Source organism: Pteropus medius, unplaced genomic scaffold, assembly GCF_902729225.1.
Source record: "Pteropus medius unplaced genomic scaffold, Ma_sr-lr_union100, whole genome shotgun sequence".
Classification (NCBI taxonomy): Eukaryota; Metazoa; Chordata; class Mammalia; order Chiroptera; family Pteropodidae; genus Pteropus; species Pteropus medius.
In genome coordinates, this window is record NW_024348529.1 from 533,806 (window position 1) to 556,110 (window position 22,305).

Here is a 22,305-nt window from a genome sequence, read left to right on the forward strand (position 1 = left end):
GTCTCGAGCACCTTTCTGTGTGCTCGTTTGCCATTCATCGTGTGTTGAGGTACAATGTTCTAATCCTTTGCTAATTTTCCAAAGTTGGGTGGTTCATTTTCTGATTGCCGAATTTGGGTAATTCTTTATACCTTCTGAACACATTTTTTGATATATGATCTACAAATGTTTTCACCCACTGTCTTATCTCTTCATTCTTTTTAACATCGTGTTTCTTTATAACAGCGGAACTTTTTAGTTTTGAGATCAGATTACCGATTTTTTAAATGGATTATGCTTTTGGAGTTGTGTGAGAGCTCTTTGCCTAAGCACAGATCACACAGATTTTGTTCTGTTTTCTCATAGAAATTTCATAGTTTTGCTTTGTATTCAAGACTATGATATACTTTTTTTTTTTTTTTTTGGCACATAGATGTCCAATTGTTTCAGCACTATTTGTTCAAAGACTAATTTTTTTCTCCATTGAATTGCCATTACACTATTCACAAAAATCAGTTAACTATATTTGTTTGGATCTACTTCTGAACTCTGTTCAGTTCTATGGATGCAGATTTCTCTCTCTTAATGAATATCGCACTATTCCTACTTCTGTAGCTTTATAATAAGTCTTGAAATCAGATAATGTAAGTCAGCCAACTTTTCCTGTTGACAAAATTGTTTTGGTTATGCTTTCTTTGGGTTTCTTTGGGTTTCCGTGTAATTGTAAAATCAGCAGGGTGGTCTCTCAAAAAAGTCTTGCAGGTATTGTGATTAGGATTGCATTGAATCTGTAGATTGATCTGGAGAGAATTATAGTCCTAACAATATTGCATCTTCCAGTCCATGAACATGGTACAACTCTCCATTTATTTGTCTTCTTGGGTTTCTTTCATTGGTGTTGTGTAGTTTTCAGCTTACATATCTTGCATATATTTTGTTTTATATCTTATTTGTGTGACGCTATCGTAAATGATATGTTAACTTGATTTTTAAAAGTTATGTTTTAATTTTAAAATCTAACTGTTCATTGCTAGTATACAGAAATACTTTTGACTTTTTAAAAAATACGGTATCTTATGGCCTTGCTAAATTCACAAATTCCATGTTTTTTGTTTTATTTTTTAGTCTTTGGAATTTTCTGTGTGGAGTGTTACATTATCTGCAAATAGGGACAGTTTAATGCCTGCCTTTCCAATCTGTATGCTTTTCATATATTTTTCTTGCCTTATGAGCTAGCTAGGAGTTCCAGTACTATGTTGAGTAATGGGTGAGAGTGGACATTTTTGCCTTGTTTCACATCTTATGAGAAAGCATTCAGTCTTTCTTTATTAAGTAGGAGAGAAATTACCTGTAGGTTGAGGGGGTTCTTCTCTATTCCTTGTTTTCTGAGAGTTTTTATCAAGAATGTTGTTGAATTTTGCCAGATCAACTTTTTCTGCATCTATTGATACAATCATGTGATTTTTCTTCATTGGTGGGTAATATTGATCCAAATAGTGAACCAGCCTTGAATCTCCAGAATATGTCTCACTTGGTCATGATGTATAGTTCTTATTTGCTGAATTCTATTTCCTAGTGTTAAGAATTTATGTATCTGCACTCACCAGGGATATTGGTCTGTGGTTTTCTTATGACGTCTCTCTGGTTTTGGTATCAGGATGATATTGGCCTCATCGAATGAATTGTTTCCTTTTCTAATTTCTGGAAGACATTGTATAGAATTGGTATTTATTTGTTAAATAATGAGTAGAATTGTCAGCGAAACCATCTGGGCCTGGCAAGTTATTTTTTTTAATTATAGATTAAATTTCCTTAGTGGTTACAGTGCTGTTCAAATTGATATTTCAAACTGGGAAATTTTCGGCCATTAGTGAAGGTTTTGTTTGTTTGTTTGTTTTGTATGTTTTTTGCCTCACTCTCTCTACAGGAGCTCCAATTACAAATATGCCAGACCTTTTGTCCTGTGGGTATTTGAGGCTTGTGTACATTTTTAGTATTTTTCCTTTTTCCCCCTCTGATGGGATAATATTTATGACTCTTCAAGCTTGTGGACTTTGTCAGTCTAGGATTTTCTTAAGCCCATAGAGTGAATTTATCAAATTCAGACATCGTAGTATTTATTTATTTGTTTGTTCGTTTGTTTGTTTGTTTGTTTGTTTTAGGCGAGGCAGCCAACCCTTGATTGACCTCACAGATTGCAAGGACCTTGTCAGCTTACAATTCCGTATTTTTTAATTTTTTATGCCTGTAGCACCTGGTCTTCCTAGGCGGTCTCCCATCCAAGTACTAACTAAGCCAGACCCTGCCTCGCTTCCCAGATCAGATGGGATCGGGCGCATTCAGGGTGGCAGGGCCGTAGACAGACATTTTAACTTTTAGTTCTAGGATTTTGGTTTCTTGTTATAATCTCTGTACCTCTGCCAAGATTTCTTATCTTTTTGTTTATCTCGAACATACTTTCCTTTATGTGTTGAACATAGCTGTGACACCTGCTTCAAAATTCTCATTTGCTAGTGCCAGCATTTTTGTCATCTCCTGGTTGGCTGCTTTTGGTCGTCTTTTCAGAATTTGTCATATATTGCTGGTTTTTTGTGTTTCGAACATTTCAGTTGTGTTCTTGTTGATATTCTGAGAGTTGTCTTGTGAGAACTTGCCTCCGAAGCATCGCAGTTTTTGTCCTAATGGTAGTCACCTTGGCCGAGTCAAAGTGCGTGCTCCGTCTGGCGTCTTGAGATCGCGCAGGGGCCCGCCCGCGACGTGGGCGAGTCGGCACTCAGAGTTCAAGGCTCCCTTCCCTGCTTTCGTCACCTCCGTCTTGCTCTCCTCAGCCTTGGCTGCCCAGTTCCTTCTCCTGGGCCTTGTCTGGCCGCGCTGCCTGAGGGCAGTGTCTGCGAGAGGGAACTCCACCATCTGGTGGCCCCATCTGAGTCCCCTGCATGACGTTCTGAGCCCACAGGCAGGTGGGGTGTGACCTGTCAGGTCTCACGGAGTCAGTTCCAAGGCGCTCCGGGGGCACCTGTTGGCTGCTGGCCTATGGTTTCAGTCCCACATCGCGACCCCCTGCTGGCGTCGACTTCCCACCCCCAGAACCATGCTCCCTAAGGGGGAGAACACCCCTCTGAACCCCACTTCCAGGTAGAGTGAGCCTGTCCTGACACTTGGGCGTCAATGGGGCAGCTGCGGCCGGCATGAGCCGCCGCACGGTTTCGGGGAGACCGCGATGTGCGCACTTGGCCCGGTTTCCCCCTCCTCTCCGCTCCTGGCCCGCCACTGCCCACTGCTTCCTCGCCAGCTCCAGCTGCACCGTGTCACAGACTGTGTGCTCCAGATTTTTTGTGTTTAACACTTTGAAGCCACCTTCACGTGCTCGCTTTAATGTTTCAAGTGCAGCATTATGTCGCGATTATGGCCGTTTTGTAGCGCACACGTCTCCATCCTGTGTATGTGGCGCATAAAAGCAGTGAGCGCTGGCTGCACAGTCCGGCCCAGCTGACCCCCCACCGCCTGAGCTGGTGGAGGGTCTCGCCGTGCACTGACCAGTTTGCTTTTGCTAGCGGTACAGTGTGGCATTCAGGTGTAACTGTGCGTGTGTGTAGCTGATAAACACAAAGGTTCTCTCATTTTCGTTTTAACTGTGGGCCAGATCTGAATACGAGTTTGAAGAATCATCAGGTAGTGCTAGTGAAACCCGGATTGTGAGGAAATCGTCAGTTCCTAGGAAGCAGAACATGAGACGATAATACGTTGGTTGGCTATTGACTCGAACACAAATCGGTTAGAATTTTTCATATTTTTTTGATGTGGTCTTAAGAGGATGGACTTTGGATCTATAGGGATGTAGATTCAATCCCAATTTTCCGTTTACGGTCTCTGTGGTTTTGAAAGATACTTAATATCTAATTTTACTTGTCCCAGCTTTAAATTAGGAGTGACAACATGCCTTACCTGAAAGTTGTCAAGGATTAGATGAAGTAGCACGAGCACGTACTTTTAGGAAAAATGGTAAAAGCAGTCGTTGGGGCCTGGTGTGTTCCGGTGCTCGGTCCTAGTGGTGCGGGCAGCAGGGCCACGCAGTGCGGGGACGTGCCGTGTGCCTGGCTCGCTCACACGCTTCGTCATGCAGATTCCCTAGCCCGATCGTCTCGCTGTTATTCCAGTGTTAGAACGACACCTAAAACCTAAATGCTCCCTAGACAGTAACTGAACACACATCTAAAAAGGGGTGGAAACGTTGGTACGAGGTGTCATTGGCTAAAATGTGGCCGAGTTGGCGCTGCCTCTGAGTTTTGCCGCTGAGGGTTGGAGTCCGGAGCAGCGAGCGGCCCGGCAGCCGCCGGGGTTCTGCCCACGGGTCTGGAGTAGCTGGGGTGTGGCGCTGCGGCTGTTTACACACTGACGGTCATTTGGGGGCATCGTACGTTAGGCTCCACAGTGGCGAAGTCTCTACTTCAGCCGCAGGAACTCGGAGCCCTCGGGTGAGGGCCGGCGCTCTGGCGTCCCTGCGGTTCCTTTGCTTCTGAGATGTGTCCCCCCGCCAGGTCGCGGACGCTGGACACCCTGAGGTCGAGGAGCTGAAGTCCATCATCGAGAGCCTGCAGGAGAAGCAGGCGCGGCTGCAGAAGGACAGAGCGGACGAAGTCGAGCAGCTGCACGAGGTCATCGGGAGGCTGCAGAGGGAGCTGTCGCTCGGGGCGCCCGTGGAGCGCGGGCACAGCCTCGGCCCGGCCCAGGACCTGCGGAGCGAGCTGCAGTGTGGGCTGCTGTGCCTGCAGGCTGAGGGGGCCGAGGCCCAGGCTGCGCTGCAGGCCGAGCTCCACGCCGCACTCGCGGCCAAGGACGCCCTGAGCCAGCGGCTGGCGGAGCAGGAGCGCCGACATGCCCGGGCCCTGGAGGCCCTGCAGCAGCGCCTGCGGGCTGTGGAGGCGGCGGCCACCAGGCGGCTGGCCCAGCTGGGGTCCTGCGCGGCCCTCCAGGAGGCCGAGGCTCAGGGCTTGGCCTCCCAGGTCCAAGAGTGGGAGGCCACCTTGAAGGCAAAGGACGTGGAGATCGCCCAGAGAGATCTGGAGCTCGAGGCTCTGAGCAGGCGGACGGCGGCCCACTCCGCCGAGCTGGAGGCTCTGCAGGTGGCTGTCGCCCGCCTCCGCCGCTCCCTGGAACAGACGCCCCTGGGGACCACACACGAGCCCCCCAAAGTGCAGCGGCTGCGAGCACAATGTGTCCGCCTCAGCCGCCGGCTGCAGGCACTGAATCAGCGGTTCCTGGGGTGCCAGGAGGAGCTCGACAAGCAGCAGGCACACGGGGTCCCCATGTCCCCCAGCGTGGAGACCAGCTCCCAGGAACAGGTGTCCAGGAGTGATGAAGCCCCGTGTGGGGAAGAGTCAGAACACAGCACAGGCAGCAGGCAGCCAACTGGCGGTGACCCCCAGGTGGGCCTGGCTCCCCTGCAGGCCTCGGGCGCAGCCTCTGGGCATAGGGAGCGGGGCGGCCGGGCGCCTGCGAGCCCCGTGCAGGCAGCGGGTGGCCGGGCCCCAGGGCTGGACCGGCGGCGCTGGGTGTTCTCTGCAGGAAAGGGGCTTCTGTTCTTACTCTCCTGCTCGTGTCTCTGTCTCTTTACCTGTAACGACCCTCCTCTGTTTGGCGTGGGGGACACATTTTCTGGTGGGTGGCCCCCTGTCCTGGAGGAGGGCGTCCGCGCTGGTGCTGGCCTGCGGCCTGGCCTCAGGACACACGTGTGCAGTGCAGACGGGCTGCATGGCACAGTTTTGTACACATTTAAACTTGTTATCGTTGTAAGTTACCTAGGCTTTTTAAGACACCTCTCTCTCTGACAGGGAGTATCGGTGCTTGGAGGTCCCCGTGGGCCAGGCATCCCTCTAGTCCCTTGAGACCTAGTCAAATGGTTTAGTTTTTACCCAGCATTTCCATGAAGCAGGTTCAAGCTCATTTCTTTCTGGAATATGCTCCAGTTTGCCTTTGAGTAGAACGCTGAGCGTCCGCTGCCCGTGCCCCTCAGCTCGGCTCAGCGCTGCTGTTCTAGCATCGTCTTTGTTTTCCCCACGCTCTGCAGAGGCCAGCGAGGGACAGCCTGCAGCCTGCCAGAGCCCTGGTGCCAGCCGGCCACGCGGGCCTTCCCAGACGGGACGGCGCGGCGGTGGCGCTCACGCTCTGCCAGAGGCAGCTGGAGTCCGAGCTGCTGCTGCTGAGACAGGAGATGCGCCTGGGTGCGGCCCAGCACGGCACGGCGCCGGGGGCGATGCAGGTACGGGGCCCACGGGCGCGCGGCCCTCTGTGGCCAGGCGCCAGGCGCCACCTCTGGCGTTTCCGCTGAGGTCACACGCAGTGTGGACTGCAGACAGGGCTGCGTTCTCCGAACCCGTCACGTTCCCATGGCTGTGCAGGTTCACGTTGAAATTCCTTGTGTTTCGTGTAAGTGCTCTCGAGAGGCTGGCTTGGGGGCTGGAGTGGGCATCTTCCCCTGTGCCCGCTGGCCCTTTCTATGTCTTCTTTAGAGAAATGTCTGAGTTTTTTGCTCATTTTAAAATCAGGTGGTTGGGGTTTTTTGTTGTTTCAGGAGTTCTCTATATTCTGGAAATTAATCCCCAATTAGATGGGTGATATGCAAAGATTTTCTTCTATTTTGTGGCGTGCCTGTTTACCCTGTGCACACACTTTAAAGATGAATGAAGTCTGAGTTTTCTGTTTTTTGTTGCTTGTACCTTTGGTGTCATATCCTGTAAGTTACTGCCTACCGTAAAAAGCTGTAAAGCTTTTGCCCTATGTTTTCTTCTCAGTTTTATAGTTTTAGGGCTTACATTTAAGTCTTTGATCCATTTCGAGTTAATTTTTACACATAGTATTCTGTAAGGGTCCAACTTCGTTCTTTTGCGTGTGGATACCCACTTGTCCCAGCATCACTGTTGAAAAGACTGTCCCTTCCCCAGCGAATGAATGGTCTCTGCAGCCTTGTTGAAAGCATTTCACTGTGTACGTGCGGGGTCTACTTACCGTGTCTCTCCTGCATTCGTCGATATGTCTGTCTTCATGCCAGTACCACACTGTTTGGATTCCTATAGCCTTGTTATAAGTTTTGAAATTAGGAAGTATGAGTCCTCTAGCTTTGTTCTTCTTTTCCATGATTGTGTTTTGGTTATTCTCATGTCCTTTAAAATCTTATATGAATTTCAGAATGGGTTTTTCTTTTTTTTTTTTCTTTTTTAAATATTTATTTATTTAGGCAATCCTTGGTTGATCTCACAGATGGCAAGGACCTTGTCAGTTTACAATCCCTTATTTTTCATTTTTTATACCTACAGCACCTGGTCTTCCTAGGTGGTCGCCCATCCAAGTACTAACCAGGCTCAACCCTTCTTAGCTTCCGAGATCGGACGGGATCGGGCACGTTCAGGGTGGCAGGCCATAGACCAGAATGGGCTTTTCTGTTTCTCCAAAAAATATCACTGGAATTTTGATAAAGATCACATTGAATATATAGGTCGCTGGGTATCGCTGACATCTTAACAATATTAAGTATTTCAATCCATCAACATGAGATGCGTTTCCATTTATTTATGTCTCCCTTAATTTCAGTAATATTTTGTAGTTTTAATTGTACAAGTCTTTCACTTTCTTGGTTAAGTTAAATTTCAATTTTTTTTTGTTTTGGTTGTTATTATTATAAGTGGAATTGGTTTTCTAGTTTCCTTTTCAGATTGTTCATTGGTCATGTATAGAAATGCAACTAAGTTTTTGTATATTGACTTTGTATCCTGTGACTGCTGAATTTATTTATGAATTTTATCAGCTTTTTTGTGGAATCTTTAGCGTTTTCTACATATAAAAGCATTTCGTCTGTGAACATAGATAGTTTTACTTCTTCCTTTCCAATTTGGATGCCTTTTCTTTCTTTTTCCTGATTAATTGCTCTCGCCAGGCCTCCCAGTGCAGTGTTGACAGGAAGTGGGGGGGAGGGATTCGGTTTCCGCTGTTGCTCTTGTATGGCTTTTATTGTGTTAAAGTCGTTTGTTTCTTTCTATTCCTAGTTACGTTGAATGTTTTGATCATGAAAGGGAGTTGAATTTTACCAAATGCTCTTTGTGCATCGATTGAAATGATCATGTGATTTTTTTATTTCATTCATTTTGTTGCTATGGTGAATCACATTGATTTTTCCTATGTTGAACTATCCTTGCATTCAAGGAACAAACATCACTTGATCATGGTACATAATTCTTTTAATATGCTGTCAAATTCGACTCTCTAGTACTTTGTTGAGGATTTTTGCATGAGTGTTCATAAGGAATATCGGTCTGTAGTCTTCTTGTATGTGTCTGGCTTTAGTATCAGGCACTGCAGGCTTTGTAGAATGAGTTGGGCCACTCACTCTGCTTCTGTCCTATGAAAATGACTATAGAGAATTAGTATAATTTCTTCTTAATGTTTGGTAGAATTCACCAGTGAACCCCTCTGAGACTGCTGCTTCCTGCACTTCAGTTTTTTTGAAAAACTTGAGAAGGATTGATATATTTTTTTAATTGTTTGATAGAATTCACCAGTGAAGCCTCGGGTCCGGGGCTTATTTTCGTTGGGAGGTTTTGGGGTGCTGATTGCACTCTCCTTTGTGTCTCTCGTGACTGTTTTTGGTTTAAATTTATTTTGTCTAATATTAACATAACCACCTCTGCTCTCGTTTTTTAGTATTTACGTGGAATATTTTTTTTTGTTTTACTTTCAAGCTGTTCATATCTTTGTGTCTAAAGTGAGCCTCTTGTAGATAGACTGTAGTTGGGTCATGTGTTTTCATCCATTCTTCTTACTTCTGTCTTTGATTGGAGAGCTTTAATTCTTTCAAAGTAATTACCGATAAGGAGGGTTATACTTCTGTCATTTGGCCATTTGTTTTCTATCTGCCTTATAGGGGGTTTTTTTTGGTCCCTCTTTTCTTGCATTACTGTCTTCACTTGTGTTTAGTTGGAGTTTTTTTACAGTGAAATATTTAAATTCCTTTCTCTCTTTTTTTTTTTTTTTTTAAGTATATCCTGTAGCCATATTCTTCGTGGTTACTGTAGGGATTACGTTTTACATGCTAACATTATAACACTGACCATAATTTGCACCGACTTAACTTCAGTAACATCTAAAAGCTGTTCCTTTACAGCTCCTTCCCCACCCCTTTTGGTTTTTGATGTCACAAAATTACATCTTTATACCTGTGTGCCCCAAAACAAAAACTAATAATCCTTTAAACACATTAATCTCTTAAATTATGTAGAAAACATATGTGAAGTTACAAACTAAAGTTACAGTAACACTAACTTTTAAACTTATTAAATATTTAAATCACGATGAAAGCAAAATATGGAGTCACCAACCATTGTTACAGTAACATCCACGCTTGTAACTACGCACAGGTTAACCTTTACCGAGATCTGTTTCTATGTAAGGCTTTGCGTGACCGTCTGGTGTCCTTTCACTGCCCGCTGTAGGACTCCCTTGAGCATTTCTTGCAGGGCAGGTCCAGTGGTCACAAACTCCCTCAGCTTTTGTTTATCCGGGAACATTTCAGTTTGTTCTTTTCCTCTCGAAGTACAGGCTTGATGGATCTTGGATTTGTGGTTGATAGTAGTTTAGTACTTTGAATATATTGACCCACAGTCCTCAGCCCCCCAGAGTGTCTGATGAGAAACCTGCACATAACCGTACCAAGGACCCCTTGTGTGTGACAAGTCACTTCTCTCTAGCTGCTTTCAAGATTCTCTGTCTTATTTTTTGAAAGTTCGATTAGAATGTCTTGGCGTAGGTCTCTCCGAGTTCGTTGGGATTCTCGAATGTTTATATTCGTATCTTTCATGATACTCGGGAAGTTTTCAGACATGTTCTCAGATATTCCGCCTCCTCTTCTCTCCCCATCTTCTGGGATTCCCACGACGAGTGTGTTGGTCCATTTGAGAGTGTCCCACAGGGCCCTTGGGCTCCATTCACTTTTCTCAATCTTTTTCTTTTCCTCAGACTTGATAATTCCTATTCTTCTATCTTCAAGTTCACCAGTTATTTCTTCTGCCTCCGTAAATCTGCCTTTAAGTCTCTCTAGTGAACATTTTTTTTATTTCAGTATTATACTTTTCAGCTCAAGAATTTTTAGTTTCTTTTTGGGTTTTTTATCTCTATTGATATTTGTCTTGTTCAAACATTAGTTCTTTCACTTTCTCCACATCTTCCTTTAGTTCTTTGAGCATCTTTAAAACAGTTGTTTTAAAACCTTAGTCTAGTAGATCTGCTGTCAGGTCTTTTTCAGGGTCAATTACTATCGATGTATTTTTCTCCTCTGACTGGGCCATACTTTCCTGCTTCCTTGTATGCCTTGTGAATTGTTTTTTTAATACCGAACATTTGAATCCTTTTAGGCAATGAGCTTTCAGCCTTGATTCTTTCAAGAAATTTTAAAAAACTTGAAAAGAGTCTAGAGGGACCGAAGGGCTTATCATGGAATCTCATCCTTAGTTGCTCCATCTCTGAAACTGTCTCATGAACACCAGACAGACAAACGTGACATTGCGTAATTTAGTTATTTAACTGGGTGCGTGTTCTTTTTCACCTGCAGGATAAGGAGGAACTACTGGAAGATTGTAAGCTGCGGAAGGTTGATCTTATAACTCAGGTGAAACAACTTCAAGAAAACCTGAACCGTCTGGTCCATTCTATGAAATTCCAGAACATTGAGACAGAGGAGGCCAAATCTCGACAGCCACTGGACTTTTCTCATGTTTCAGAGGACAGTCTGAGTGATAGCTGCAGTAACAGTGAAGGAAGTGACACGCCACCTCCTGATGATACACTTAGTGTCAGTGAAATCACGTGGGGTCTAACTGGTGTGTTTGGGAATCAGGGTTCGTGGGTAAGAAATGAAATGCCAGGTGTCCTCCCGGAAGAGAAGGCGGATTTGCGGGGTACCTCACTTTGTTTACACGTGAGCTCGCACGGCGGCACCCGGGACCTCACACACTCCGGGGGGCCCGGGCCCCTGAGGGACGCACTCGGCGCGGGAGACTTGTCTTCCTGGAGCTCCCCCGAGGTCGTCAGGAAGGACTCGACCCTCGAGCTGCTGCCCAGCCTGCCTGTAACACCCTGCTCGGAAGCCCTGAGCCAGCGCAGCCTGGACACCTCCCTCGGGGACCGGAGAAGCACCTCACTGCTCCAGGCCGACCCGTGGGGCCTGCTTTGTTCCCCGGGCGGGTCAGCAACAGTGAAGGCCCCTTGCTGGACAGAGACTCCCTCGGCCACAGACAGGACTCTGTCCGCTGACCACCACGTGCAGCGCGTGGCTGTGGTAGGTGGTCTCCCCCAGGGGCTGTCCTGGGGTGGTGTCCGTACGGTCCTAGGGCCGCAGTGTGTTCCCATGGGACCGTGTCTGTGTGGCTCATGGTGTCACAGCGGCAGCCATTGTTGGCTCACCTCCTGCCAGGTCTTTGGGTGTGGGCGAGCACCTCATAGTCCCCTGGTCAGCTGTGTAGGGACGGCCAGCTTTCTGCACCAGTGGATGCTCCAAATCCATTGTAACATGAACATTTAGATACTTCGGTGATTTAAAAACATGCGAGATGCATTTAGTCCTACTCAGAAATTCACCCCGGACCGAGGTTCTTACCTAACGCTGACTCTGAGAAGTGCAGTCGTAGCCTTGTCTTCGTGTGTAGTTTGCGTACGGGTTCTTTGTCTAGAATGTTCTTTAGATTATTTTCAGTTGTGTTGCATATTTAACAGGTTCCACATATAATGCTAATTAATTTCAAGAACGCTTCAGTTTATTATTAAGTTAGATTATGTTTTCCCTAACATGATTTTGATGTTTTGTATTTCTTAGTTAGACAAAATAAAAAATAAGTTAGGGGGTACGTTATTTGAAGTATCCGTGTGCTGCCAGTTCACACAAAAATATTTTAATCTGAAATATTTGCTAGTGACCTTTAAACTATCCCTGGAGAACCGTGGATGAACTCGATGAAGTTATTCGAAGCCTGACACCGCCAGGCGCCCATAAGCTTTGACCACATTTGTTGGGGTTCTTTGTGGGAGGGCGATAGATTCGGGCCTTAGAACGTGCGTGTCTGGCAAGCCCAGCTCCATGATGCAAGTATTTTATAGCCCCTTAAAATTCCACCTATTTGAACAGGAGAAAGATATTGAGGATTTTATCACGACGTCTCTTGATTCTCAAGACAAGTCAAGGTCGCCGCCGCCTGTTGGGTTAGAAGGAAAACTTGACGGAAGTGGAAAGAGTGAGTCCACCATCTTTTTTTTTTCTTTTTACTTTTTACATTTACAGTTTGAGTCCAGAGATCACCAAGAATTGCTGGATGTCCTTCGCAGATTGCCCAGGGCCGATACCTGCCCTCTTTGCTGTGTGTGCCCCCGTCTCTCTGTCTTTTGTGTCTGGGCCTTTGGCCTGGTGGCCTGAGTGGCTCTCAGGAAGCTCCGTGCCAAGGGCCCTTGCCTGCAGCCCCCCGCGGCCCTCCTTCCTGGGGCTGGGGCTGGGGCTGCTGGGGAGGAGCAGCGGGAAGGCTGAGGCTGCTGCCCCACTGTGGCCCTCCGCTTTCCAGAGCATGCGCTCCAGCCTGGACTGGCTGCGGCTGTGGGGCTCGGGATGGACGGGGGCCCACACGCTGTCGCGGGGCTTTGAATTCCGATTCAAGGCCCCCGCCCGTCAGAGGTTCCGGGTGCCTCCAGTTCTGGACCTGGTCCAGGGTCCCCAGCCCTGCTGGCTGTTTTCAGGGGTGGTCGCTTTCTGACCAGACATCTGTCCTTGTCCAGCAGCTCCCAGCCTGTCCCTGCCGTCGGCATCTTTCACCTCCTGTCCCCCCAGGGCCCGCACTCTGTCCTTGTGGGCTGGGTTTGGAGATGGCAGGTCCTTGCGGGTTGGTTCTGTCCTTAAGGGTGAGGAAACACATTCCGTGTCTGTGTAAAAGTGAGCTGAGCGTTCCATGGGATACTAGCATTTTGAACATCCAGATTTTTCTTTACATAATGTGTGTAGTTCCCCCCGATGTCTCCGGGGAGTGTTTTCACCATCCTGGGTGCCTCGTGGGTGCTCCGTCTGGTGTTTGCTGGCCCAGGGTGGCGGGGCGCGGAGAACCGCGGTTTAGGCCCCGACTCGGTGTGTTCCAGGCGATGATGGCACAGGGTGTGCAGAGACGCTAGACCCAGGTCTGGGAGGACGTGAAGCCCCAACTGCCAGTCCGGCAGCGCCCTGGCCTGCCTCAGGAAGCTCCTGGTGGCCACTGGGAGCCATGGAGGAGCAGGAAGTGTGGCCGAAGCACATGGAGGTAATGGCCGGCGGGGAGCAGGGCTAGAGCGCGTGGCTTGTCCTCTCGCATGGGGACCACTCTGCTCTGACAGCCCAGCTTCGGCTCTGTCCTGAGTTCATGCTGTGAGGAAGCAGAGTGCACTGGCCCTGACACAGCTTCTGTGTGGGGTCATCTAGGGAAGTCATCACCCTCTGCTCTTAGCCTCTTCGGGTGGAACACAGGTGGCATGTGTGTCCTGGTCCCTGCACCCTGTAACTAATGCAGGAACTGCTCCCGTACTCATAGACCCTGAGGGCACCCCGAGTCTGGGCTTCCTGGGGGCACCGTAGGGCTGGAGTGGTCAGTAGCTGGCCTGCTGCTGTCTGTAGGCACCTGGTCCCCCAAGGTGAATTCTTGTCAGCTGGGACACGTGCCCAGACCCCGATGGGGCTTTCTCATGGCATGGCAGCCACAGTCCTCAGAGAGACAGGGACGTGCATGGTGACTTTACGCCCTGTCCATGGGAGTCAGCCCCAGGCCCTGCCCCAAGGCATAAGGGAGGGACAGATGGGATGGCGAATTGTGGGGGCCGTCCTCGGAGTTGCAAAACCTCATGGTTAGAACAGCAGGCTCTGCTCTTCGGCACGAAGGCCGAGCGAGTGACATGCAAGTGGACCCGGAGTGCGTCCGTGGTACGGGCGGGCATGGAGCGGAGGGTCGTTCAGCTGCGTTCACTTCCTTCTGAAACACCCATTCTCCTGCAGGCTGTGCTGCAGATGGTGCGTGACGAAAGCCGCCACATCCTGGCCCTGTCCGAGTACCGGGGGCCTCCCAGTGCGCTGAGCAAGGGCGAGCCGAGCGCCCCCCTCGAGCGGTTCCTGAGGAGGGACCAGGGCCTGTGGGAGGCAGGGCCAGCACTCGAAAAGGGAGAGAAGGTACAGCAGCAACCCGAGAGAGGAGGGACGGTGGGCTCGGACGACTGGGCGCGTTGTTTGGCCAAATAAGCAGGAATAGGCAGCAAGAGGCTGTAGGCCAGCCACCCTCCCACTCGCAGTCCTGGGCACTAGCCACGTGCCAGCCCATTCCAGGCCTTGGTGGGGCAGCAGAGGCCTCAGGGAGGTGGGTGTGGAGGCAAGGGCCCAATACGATCCGTGTCCGATGGCAGCCAGCAAGCTGTGGGCTGTGGAGAGAGCAGTGGACAGGACCCAGGCTGGGCCTGCTGGGGAGGGAGCCCCAGAGCAGGTGGCTGGTGGACGGTTGTCCGTGCACACCTGCGCCCTGTGCACACGTACACGCGGCATCACTTCTAGCCTTGGGCCTCCCCTGGACACAGGGCCTCGTGTGTCCCCTCTCCTGCCTGGGCGGCCCCTGTCTGGAGACAGCGGTGCAGACACCTGGCTCCCTGTTCCCGTTTCAGGGCCCTTCCGACACGTGCCTTGACTGGAGAGAACAGTTCCTACAGGTCGTCCAGGAGGCGTTTGCAAAAGAGCGAGAGATGCTGGCCGCGGGGCTGCAGCCCCGGCTGTGCGGCTGTGACCCCGGGGCCCCCAGCGCCCTGTCACAGAATCTGGAAAAGGTGGCGCCCGAGCAGGTGAGCTTAGGCCTGGTTTCCCCAAGCGCACCGGGTGTCACTTGGCCTTCCTTCCAAGTGTGGCACCATGTTTTCCTGCCTGAATTCCCTGCAGCGAAAAGCCCTGTGCCTCCGTGCTCTACACTGCAGTCTAGTCTGGAACTAACTGGCTTTCCCTCAGAAGTAAAAGCATTTCCAAGCTTCCTGGGTCGAGGTGTGGGCGCTGAGCCCAGGGTCGAAGGGTGTCGGCCCTGTGGGGCCTTGGGGTCCTGCTGCACCTGCTCCTGTGAGAGAGGGCGCAAGTCCAGACGCAGGCGGTAGCAGCCCTGGCACAGAGCAGGCCCAGAAAGAGAGACTAGCGTGCTGGGGGCAGAGGGCTGGGTGTGCCCTCGGTGAGAGCATTCTTAGCCCCAGTGTGGGACCCAGAGCCAGCAGCTCCTACCCCGTGTGGGTGTCTCCGCTGCCACAGAGCCTTTGGGCCTGACTGCTGCCCTTCCTGGCCCACCGCAGGGGGACCTGCAGGAGACGTCCTCGGAGCATCTGCATCTGTCTGACAGGAGCAGCTTGCTATCCGAGATCCAGGCCTTGCGGGCCCAGCTGCGGCGGACACACCTGCAGAACCAGGAGAAGCTGCAGCAGCTGTGCGCGGCGCTGACCAGCACGGAGGCCCGCGGGAGCCGGCGGGAGCACCAGCTGCGCAGGCAGGGTGAGTGGCCCTTGGGGTCGGCTCTGAGAAGTGTGACCACCTGAGTGAGCTCCACCTGGTTGGTAAGGTGGCATGCAGGTTAGCAGAGGCCCCTGGGCTGCCTAGTGCTGAATCTGGGGACAGCAGTGACGTCCTGGTTCAACCAAGGCCCCAAGTGTGGGGACTGTCAGTCTCAGCATCAGAACACTGTGGCTGCCACGTTTCTCGGTTCGTAGGACTCAGTGAGGACGACTCTGAGAGACTGGTCAGGGCAGAGGCCTTGCTGAGATCCCGCAGGGCGCGAGGTGGGGCCTGTGTCTGCGTACGCGTGCTGGGCACCAGCAGGACCACACTGGGACAGCCTCTGGGCCTTGCAACACTGGGCTCAAGCAGCTGTTGCGGTTTCCACATCAGGTTCTGTGGGGTTTTTTCCACAGACACTCGGGCTGCCGCTGAATGGAAAACGTAGCGTTTTCCCTTTCCCACCCACCTGGGTGGGCCCTGGAGCATGCAGCACGCGGAGCGCCGGGCCCCGCCCTCGCTGTGGGGAAGCACTCGTGTCTTACCCGAAGGCCGACGCCGGCCTTGTCCGCCAGCCACAGCGAGTCCCTCCCCTCCTAGTTTCAGGGGCTGAACAGCAGGCCAGTCGTGTCCTGTGGCGCAGCCTGGGCTGTGGCCACGACCCCTCGTCGTGGTGCATCCTCACCCTTGACACACTTCAGGGCTGGGTTTGCTGATCCTTTCCATCTGCACTCGTGAAGGATACTAGCCTGTCGTTTTCTTTCTTCTGGTTTTGAGGTCGGAGTTAACGCCTGCGTCACGGAGGGCCGACGTGCCTGTGCCCCTTTTGCCTTCCACAGGAGTCTGTGTAGAACTGGGTTCATTAAGTTTGGGGGGAATTCTTCTATGAAGCCATCTGGGCTGGAGTCGTCTCTCTTGGGAGGCTTTTGGCATAGGAGTGGCAGGCGGCATGGCATTTAGAGAGACCGCAGGGATGGTCACAGCTGGCCTTTTCGTGCCAGGCAGGGTGGGCTCTGAGCGGCCTCCCACGTGCAGGTCCATCTCAGCCTAGCTCCCCGCTCTGCCTCTGGGGAGCCCCCAGGCCTGAGAGGGCAAGCGGCCCCTCACGGAGCCACGTTGAGCCCACAGAGCCTGGGTGGCCAGCGCGGGCCGTGCGTGCTCTCTGCCTGCAAGTCTTACTGCTCCCCGGCCAAGAGGACCAGCCTGGTGCCACGTGTGCTGGAGGAGCCGGCAACAGGCAGGAGGACCGTGTCCCTGAGTGTCCTGGTGCCATCAGAAGCTACGATGTCTATGCCATAGAAACTTCATTCTCCACATCCCGATCTTCCTGGCTTTGTAGTCTGTTAAATCGTCATACAGCAGCTCTCTTTCGATCCACGAATGATGCTGTTTTGTGTCTTTTGTCTCTTTCGTAGTTGAGTTACTGGCATATAAGGTCGAGCAGGAAAAATGTATAGCAAGCGGTCTCCAGAAAACGCTCAGCGAAGAGCAAGAGCGAGCGAACGACGCGCGGAAGCTGCTGGCGGTGGAGCAGAGCGCCGTCCGCGCCCTGAGGGCCGAGCTGTGCGAGTGCAGGCAGGACAACGAGCGGCTGCTGCAGTCCCTGGGCAGCGTGCAGAGGGAGGTCCTGCAGCTGAGGTACGGCGCCCCCTCTGCTGGCGGCCACGGGGCTCACACGGGTTGCCCTGTCTTTGGGTGGTGACGGCGCATGCTCCGCCGTAGGTGCTGGAGCAAGGGGCCCTGCTCCCGGGCTCATAGCGGCAAGGCGGGACTGAGCACAACTGTGGATGACCCGGGTCCCTCCAGAGCGCTCCGCGATGTGGGCGTGCCGACCTTCCCCCAACAGGTCCATGCTGGACAGCAAGGAGAATGATCTGAGGGCCGCGCTGCAGGAGCTGGAGGGCGCGCGCGGGGATGGCCGCGCCCTGCAGAGCCGGCTGGAGCAGGAGCAGCTGCAGCACCTGCAGAGGGAGGCCCAGAGCCAGCAGGCCCTGGGGGTAAGCGGGCGCCGGGCAGGGCCCTTATCCTCACCTGTACCGGATTTCGAGGTGGCGAGGGAGTGTTGCGTGTCCAGGTAAAACTATAGGCACCTTTGCGTGACAGCGTGATGTCTCTGGTGCCAGCCATGTGCCGCTCAGCCCAGCATCTGAGTGTTTGGTTCTGCTAGGCGGACGCAGCCTCCTCACTGGCCATCCGCACAAGCCACAGCCTCAGAAGCTACTGCATAGGTGGCAGCGACCCAGCTCTTGCGGGGATGGAAGTCGTGTGTGAGAATTGGGTTTTGTGTAGCAGTTCGAGGCCCACGTGTCCAGCAGGTGTTCTGTGGGCCGGGCAAGCTGGCGGCCCATCCGGGTTGGACAGTGCAGCCTGGCTGTGTCTCTGGGCACCCTGGGTGTTGTGGTCGTGCGTGGGTGGGCCAGCAGGCCCAGGAAGCACTGTGCACTGACCCAACGCCACTTCAGAGTGACGGGTCGGGTGCAATTGATTTGGGACAACACGGGCTGGGACTGCGTGGATGTCCACCCACAGGCGGGCGGTTTCAGTTGAGCATGTTCATTTGACCCACGATCGGCATGCGCAGGCGGCCGGCTGCACGCAGGCTGGGTGTTTGGCTTGCGGAGAGGGGTGGGCGCCCACAGCCTGCCGTCACCCGCAGGTGAAGTGCAGGGGTGGGCGGCTGGCCGAGGCGCAGATGGCCCCGGCGGGAGGCTCCGGAGCTCTCCTCCAGGTGTCATCTCCCCATCTTTTGTGTCCCGGTGCAGGAGTTGAGAACGTCCTTGGAGAAGCAACGCGCTCAGAACAGTCGACTGAGTGTCGCTCTAGAAGATGAGCAGACGGCGAAGGACAACCTGCGCAAGGAGCTGCAGATCGAGTCGTCGCGCTGCGAGGCGCTGCTGGCGCAGGAGCGGGGCCGGCTCTCCGAGCTGCGCAGGGGCCTGCAGGCCGAGCAGGGCCGCACGCGGGAGCTGTCCGAGGCCCTGCAGCACGAGCGCCTCCTGACCGAGCAGCTGAGCCGCAGGACGCAGGCCTGCGCCCACCCGGCTGCGCCGGCGTCCCCAGCTCTGCTGCAGCAGCTCCAGGACGAGAAGGCCCGTGGGGCGGAGCTGCAGGCCGCCCTGGAGGAGGCACAGCAGCACACGGCGCAGGCCCGGGAGCTGGAGGCCGAGGCCCGGGCGCGCTGCGAGGAGCTGCGGAGGGAGAAGGAGGTGAGTGCCACGCCAAGGTCCCCTGAGCAGGCCCCGCCGAGCGGTGACCAGGGCAGAGAGGGGGACAGTCCCGCGTGGCTGCAGGCAGAGGTAGAGCAGTTACAGTCGAGGCTGGCAGAGCAAGGCGGACGCAAGGACTCGCGGAGAAGAGCGGGGACGAGGCAGAGCCGGGCAGACGCGGACCCGTGGCGGAAGTGGCAGAGAGACAAGGAAAAACTGGTGAGAGCCGCCCCAGCGGATGCAGCACGTGGGCCCTCGAGCAGCATGGCCGGGGCCACCCCCGCGGGGGCGCGTTCTGGCCTCGCGTTCCAGTTCCGCCGGCAGCACCGCCGCCCGGTGCCGCGCGGGTTTGGAGTCAGCAGGTCGTGGCCCCCACTGGGCTCTTCAGCATGGCGTGGACGCGGGGTTCCAGCGGTTCACACGAGTTTTATTCGAGGATCGCTTTTTGGTTTCTGTAAAAAGGCCGCTGGGACTTCGGAAGGCATTGCGCCCACCGTCCATTGCTGCGGGAGTGTTGTCGCCCGAACAGTGAGACCATGTTTTAGGTCGTCTTTCATTTCTTTCATCGATGTTTTGCAACTTTCAGATGACAGGCTTTCTACTTCTTTGGACAAATTTATTCCTCAGTATTTTGTTATTTTTGATGCCGTGGTAAATGGAATTATTTTCCTGGTTCCGTTTTCAAGTCGTTCGTTGCTAGTGCGTAGCAGTCAGTCGACTTGTATGTCGAGCCCATGTTCTGCAACCCAGCGGCACTTCATCGGTTCCAGTATTTTCGTTGGCTTCTTTGGGATTTCCCATGCGCGACATCCTGTCGTCTGCAGGATGCGTGGTTCTGCTTCCTCCTTTTCAGTCTGCTGCCTTTATTTCCTCTTCCTGCCTGATCGCCCTGGCTGAAGCTTATGGTGCAGCGTGGCTGCAGGTGCTGAGGGGACTCCGTGTCTTGTTCCTGATTGCAGGGAGCAGCCTTTCACCACTGAGTACGGAGAGGGGTTTTGTAGATGCCCTTTATCAGAGAAAATTTCTCCTAGTTTTTCAGCCTTTTTAATTTTTTTTTAATTGTGAGAGTGTTGGATATGCTTGTTTAGTATCTTGAGTTGTGTGGTTTCTGTTCTTCAGTTTATTAATATGATATAGTACCTTGGTTTTTACCTTTTGAGCCATCCTTGCATTTTAGGGGATGCATCCCACTTGATTTTGGTAATTGTTTTTGTATGGTGCTTGATTCCGTTTGCTAGTGTTTTGCTCAGGATTTTGCGCCTGTGGTCGTAAGGGACACTGGTCCGTGGTGTTACTTCCTTGTGGTGTCTTTGCCTTTGATATCACAATGATAGTGGCCTTGCAGGGGGGCTTGGGAGTATTCCCTTTTTCATTTTTTGGATAGGCCTTAATTTTAGATACATTTGATGTCAACTAAAAGCATTGTTTCTAAGGAAATCATATTCTTTTGTCTTCTCATGGATTGACACTTACTTTGATCTCTTTAAAAATGTTTTTTAAAAACTTAGAGAAAAGTATCTTCACAATTGTTTTTGTATTTTGTGAAATTATAAAAATCTTTTAAAATGCATGAGGAAAACCAATGGCTTGCTCTTTTTGTGGTTAGCCTGCCATGAAATAGTTGAGAAATGAATACGTTTCTAAGAATAAAAGTCTGAATTTCTAAATGCTATAAGGATAAATCAGATTCCAAAATGCTATGGAATTAGTTTTGTAAGTTCACGTGAGGGATGTGGTTAATATTTTTCGGCAGCTTTACTGAGGTACAATCCACATACCACTTACAACTTACCACATGCCACTTAGTTCGATGGTTCCAGTACAGTCACTGAGTCCTGCAGCCACCGCCACCATCAGCTTTAGAGCACACTCGTCTCTCCAGCATGGAATCCCTGTCGCCGTCAGCAGTCACTCCCTATCCTCACCCCAGCTCCTGGCGACCACTAATCTCGTTCCGTCTCTGGACATTTATAAGTAGGATCATGCATTGTGTGGCCTTTTGTGGCTGGCTTCTTCCGTGATGTTTTCAAAGATCGTCCATGTTGTAGCCGGTGTCAGCACAGTTAATATTTACCGAGTTAAACAGCCTTCAAAGTCGTTGTAACGTTTTATCACCAGAAATCCTGGAGAGTAGAACAGTGGTTTGGAGATGTGACCAAGTAAGCCACATGTGACTGGGAGGCGTCCCCAGTTGTTTTGAGAGGGAGGTGAGTGGCATCAAGCCCCTGGTGGGCCTTGGTGGCCCAGGATCCCCAGAATGCATTCAGGATGTGTGTGTGCATGCGCGTTGCCCTTTTTCCTGAGAAGGAGGTCTGTAGCCTTCAGGTGCTTCTCAAAGGACTTCCTCGAACCATATATAAAATTTCCAGCTAAACTTTTACTTTATTTTGACTTTTCTATTCTTTGTAAAACTGAGCGGCAACATGATTCCTAGAGACATAATTACAAAGAAAATGTTTTTTAAGTTAAACTTATAGCTGTTCTTCACGAGGCATCAAAAGGGCGACTCTGAACTGCACACCCGGGGCCTAGGCCTGGGTTCTGTGCCCAGCCCGCCGCAGCCTCGTCTGTGTGTCTCCCGTCACACGAGCTTCGTTTCCCCGCCGGGAGGCCCCGCCACCGGCGCCCTCCTTGGCCCGCCCCCGCCCCCCACCCCCATCACCAGTCTCCCGGGTCCTGCGTGTTGGGCAGGAGGTCGTCGCTGCCGACTTCCCCTGGCACCAGTGGTGGGCACTGTCTCTGATAGTGGGGGATTTCCACTTAGGCCACAGGGTGGCCCAGCCTCACGTTGTGCACGTGGATGTGCACACGCGTGTGTGTGGAGGGTGGTGGGCCAGAACTCAGGCCTGAGCAGGCAGACAGGACCTCTGGCCCAGAGGCTGTGGTGGGACTGTCCCGTCTTGGAGGCAGCGGGGCTCCTGAGCGCCCGGCATGGGTGTACCGGTGGGGTGGTGGTGCAGGGCCAGCCTCTGGGACATGAGTGTGACAGTCTTTTCTGCCCTGCTGTTGACAACAGCGGGAGTTAGAATTGCAGCGCCAGCGCCACGAGCACAAGATCCAGCAGCTTCAGCGGACAGCGAGGGAGCTGCAGGCCGGGGAGGCGGGGTGCCCGGCCTCGGAGGCGGTGCGTCTGCAGGAGCAGCAGCAGGGCCTGGAGAAGATTCGGCAGCAGCTGCTGTGTGCGGCCGGGCTGCTGACCAGCTTTGTCAATCAGACCGTGGACAGGTCAGTGCCGTGCGTCTGCGAGCACCGCCCTCCAGCACCTTTGGAGTGGAGAAGGTGCTGCAGCTTTGGGTGCGTCGAGTGTAGCTTAATAAAACACCATGTGCTCGAGTGGGTGCTGGCAGCGCTCCTAGATTCCGATGTGACATTTGTTTTCCCCACGCCGGTTACAACTCTTCACTGCCCAGAGTGTCCAGGCCCGCTGCCAGCCCCACCGAGTGCACCACAGTTGGGTGGCACCGGGGCGGTCAGCTAGGCCTGCCACACACCACCTGCTGCGTGCGCCTCTGGTGGAGGAGCCCAGAGCACCGGGTTGTGCGGGAACAGAACCGGCCAGTTAACCCC

At 52.2% G+C, this 22,305-nt stretch overlaps 1 protein-coding gene and 2 pseudogenes across 7 annotated transcripts in view; 1 reads left to right on the forward strand and 2 right to left on the reverse strand.

Annotated features, from left to right (window-relative positions):
- PCNT (pericentrin) overlaps positions 1 to 22,305 on the forward strand; it is an 88,768-nt gene that overhangs the window by 55,487 nt on the left and 10,976 nt on the right. For 4 of the 7 annotated variants that reach the window (XM_039879791.1, XM_039879789.1, XM_039879785.1 and 1 more), the window contains 12 exons: positions 4,518 to 5,405; positions 6,047 to 6,238; positions 10,577 to 11,302; positions 12,146 to 12,251; positions 13,138 to 13,295; positions 14,021 to 14,191; positions 14,674 to 14,847; positions 15,337 to 15,532; positions 16,948 to 17,170; positions 17,379 to 17,529; positions 18,295 to 18,957; positions 21,755 to 21,963. In XM_039879791.1, the coding sequence (XP_039735725.1) occupies positions 4,518 to 5,405; positions 6,047 to 6,238; positions 10,577 to 11,302; positions 12,146 to 12,251; positions 13,138 to 13,295; positions 14,021 to 14,191; positions 14,674 to 14,847; positions 15,337 to 15,532; positions 16,948 to 17,170; positions 17,379 to 17,529; positions 18,295 to 18,957; positions 21,755 to 21,963 (3,857 nt within the window). The remainder of the gene's footprint in view (positions 1 to 4,517; positions 5,406 to 6,046; positions 6,239 to 10,576; positions 11,303 to 12,145; positions 12,252 to 13,137; positions 13,296 to 14,020; positions 14,192 to 14,673; positions 14,848 to 15,336; positions 15,533 to 16,947; positions 17,171 to 17,378; positions 17,530 to 18,294; positions 18,958 to 21,754; positions 21,964 to 22,305) is intronic. The other 3 variants (XM_039879787.1, XM_039879788.1, XM_039879790.1) reach the window with 2 other exon arrangements.
- Positions 2,222 to 2,340, reverse strand: LOC120616417 (uncharacterized; annotated as a pseudogene).
- LOC120616424 (uncharacterized) lies at positions 7,284 to 7,401 on the reverse strand (annotated as a pseudogene).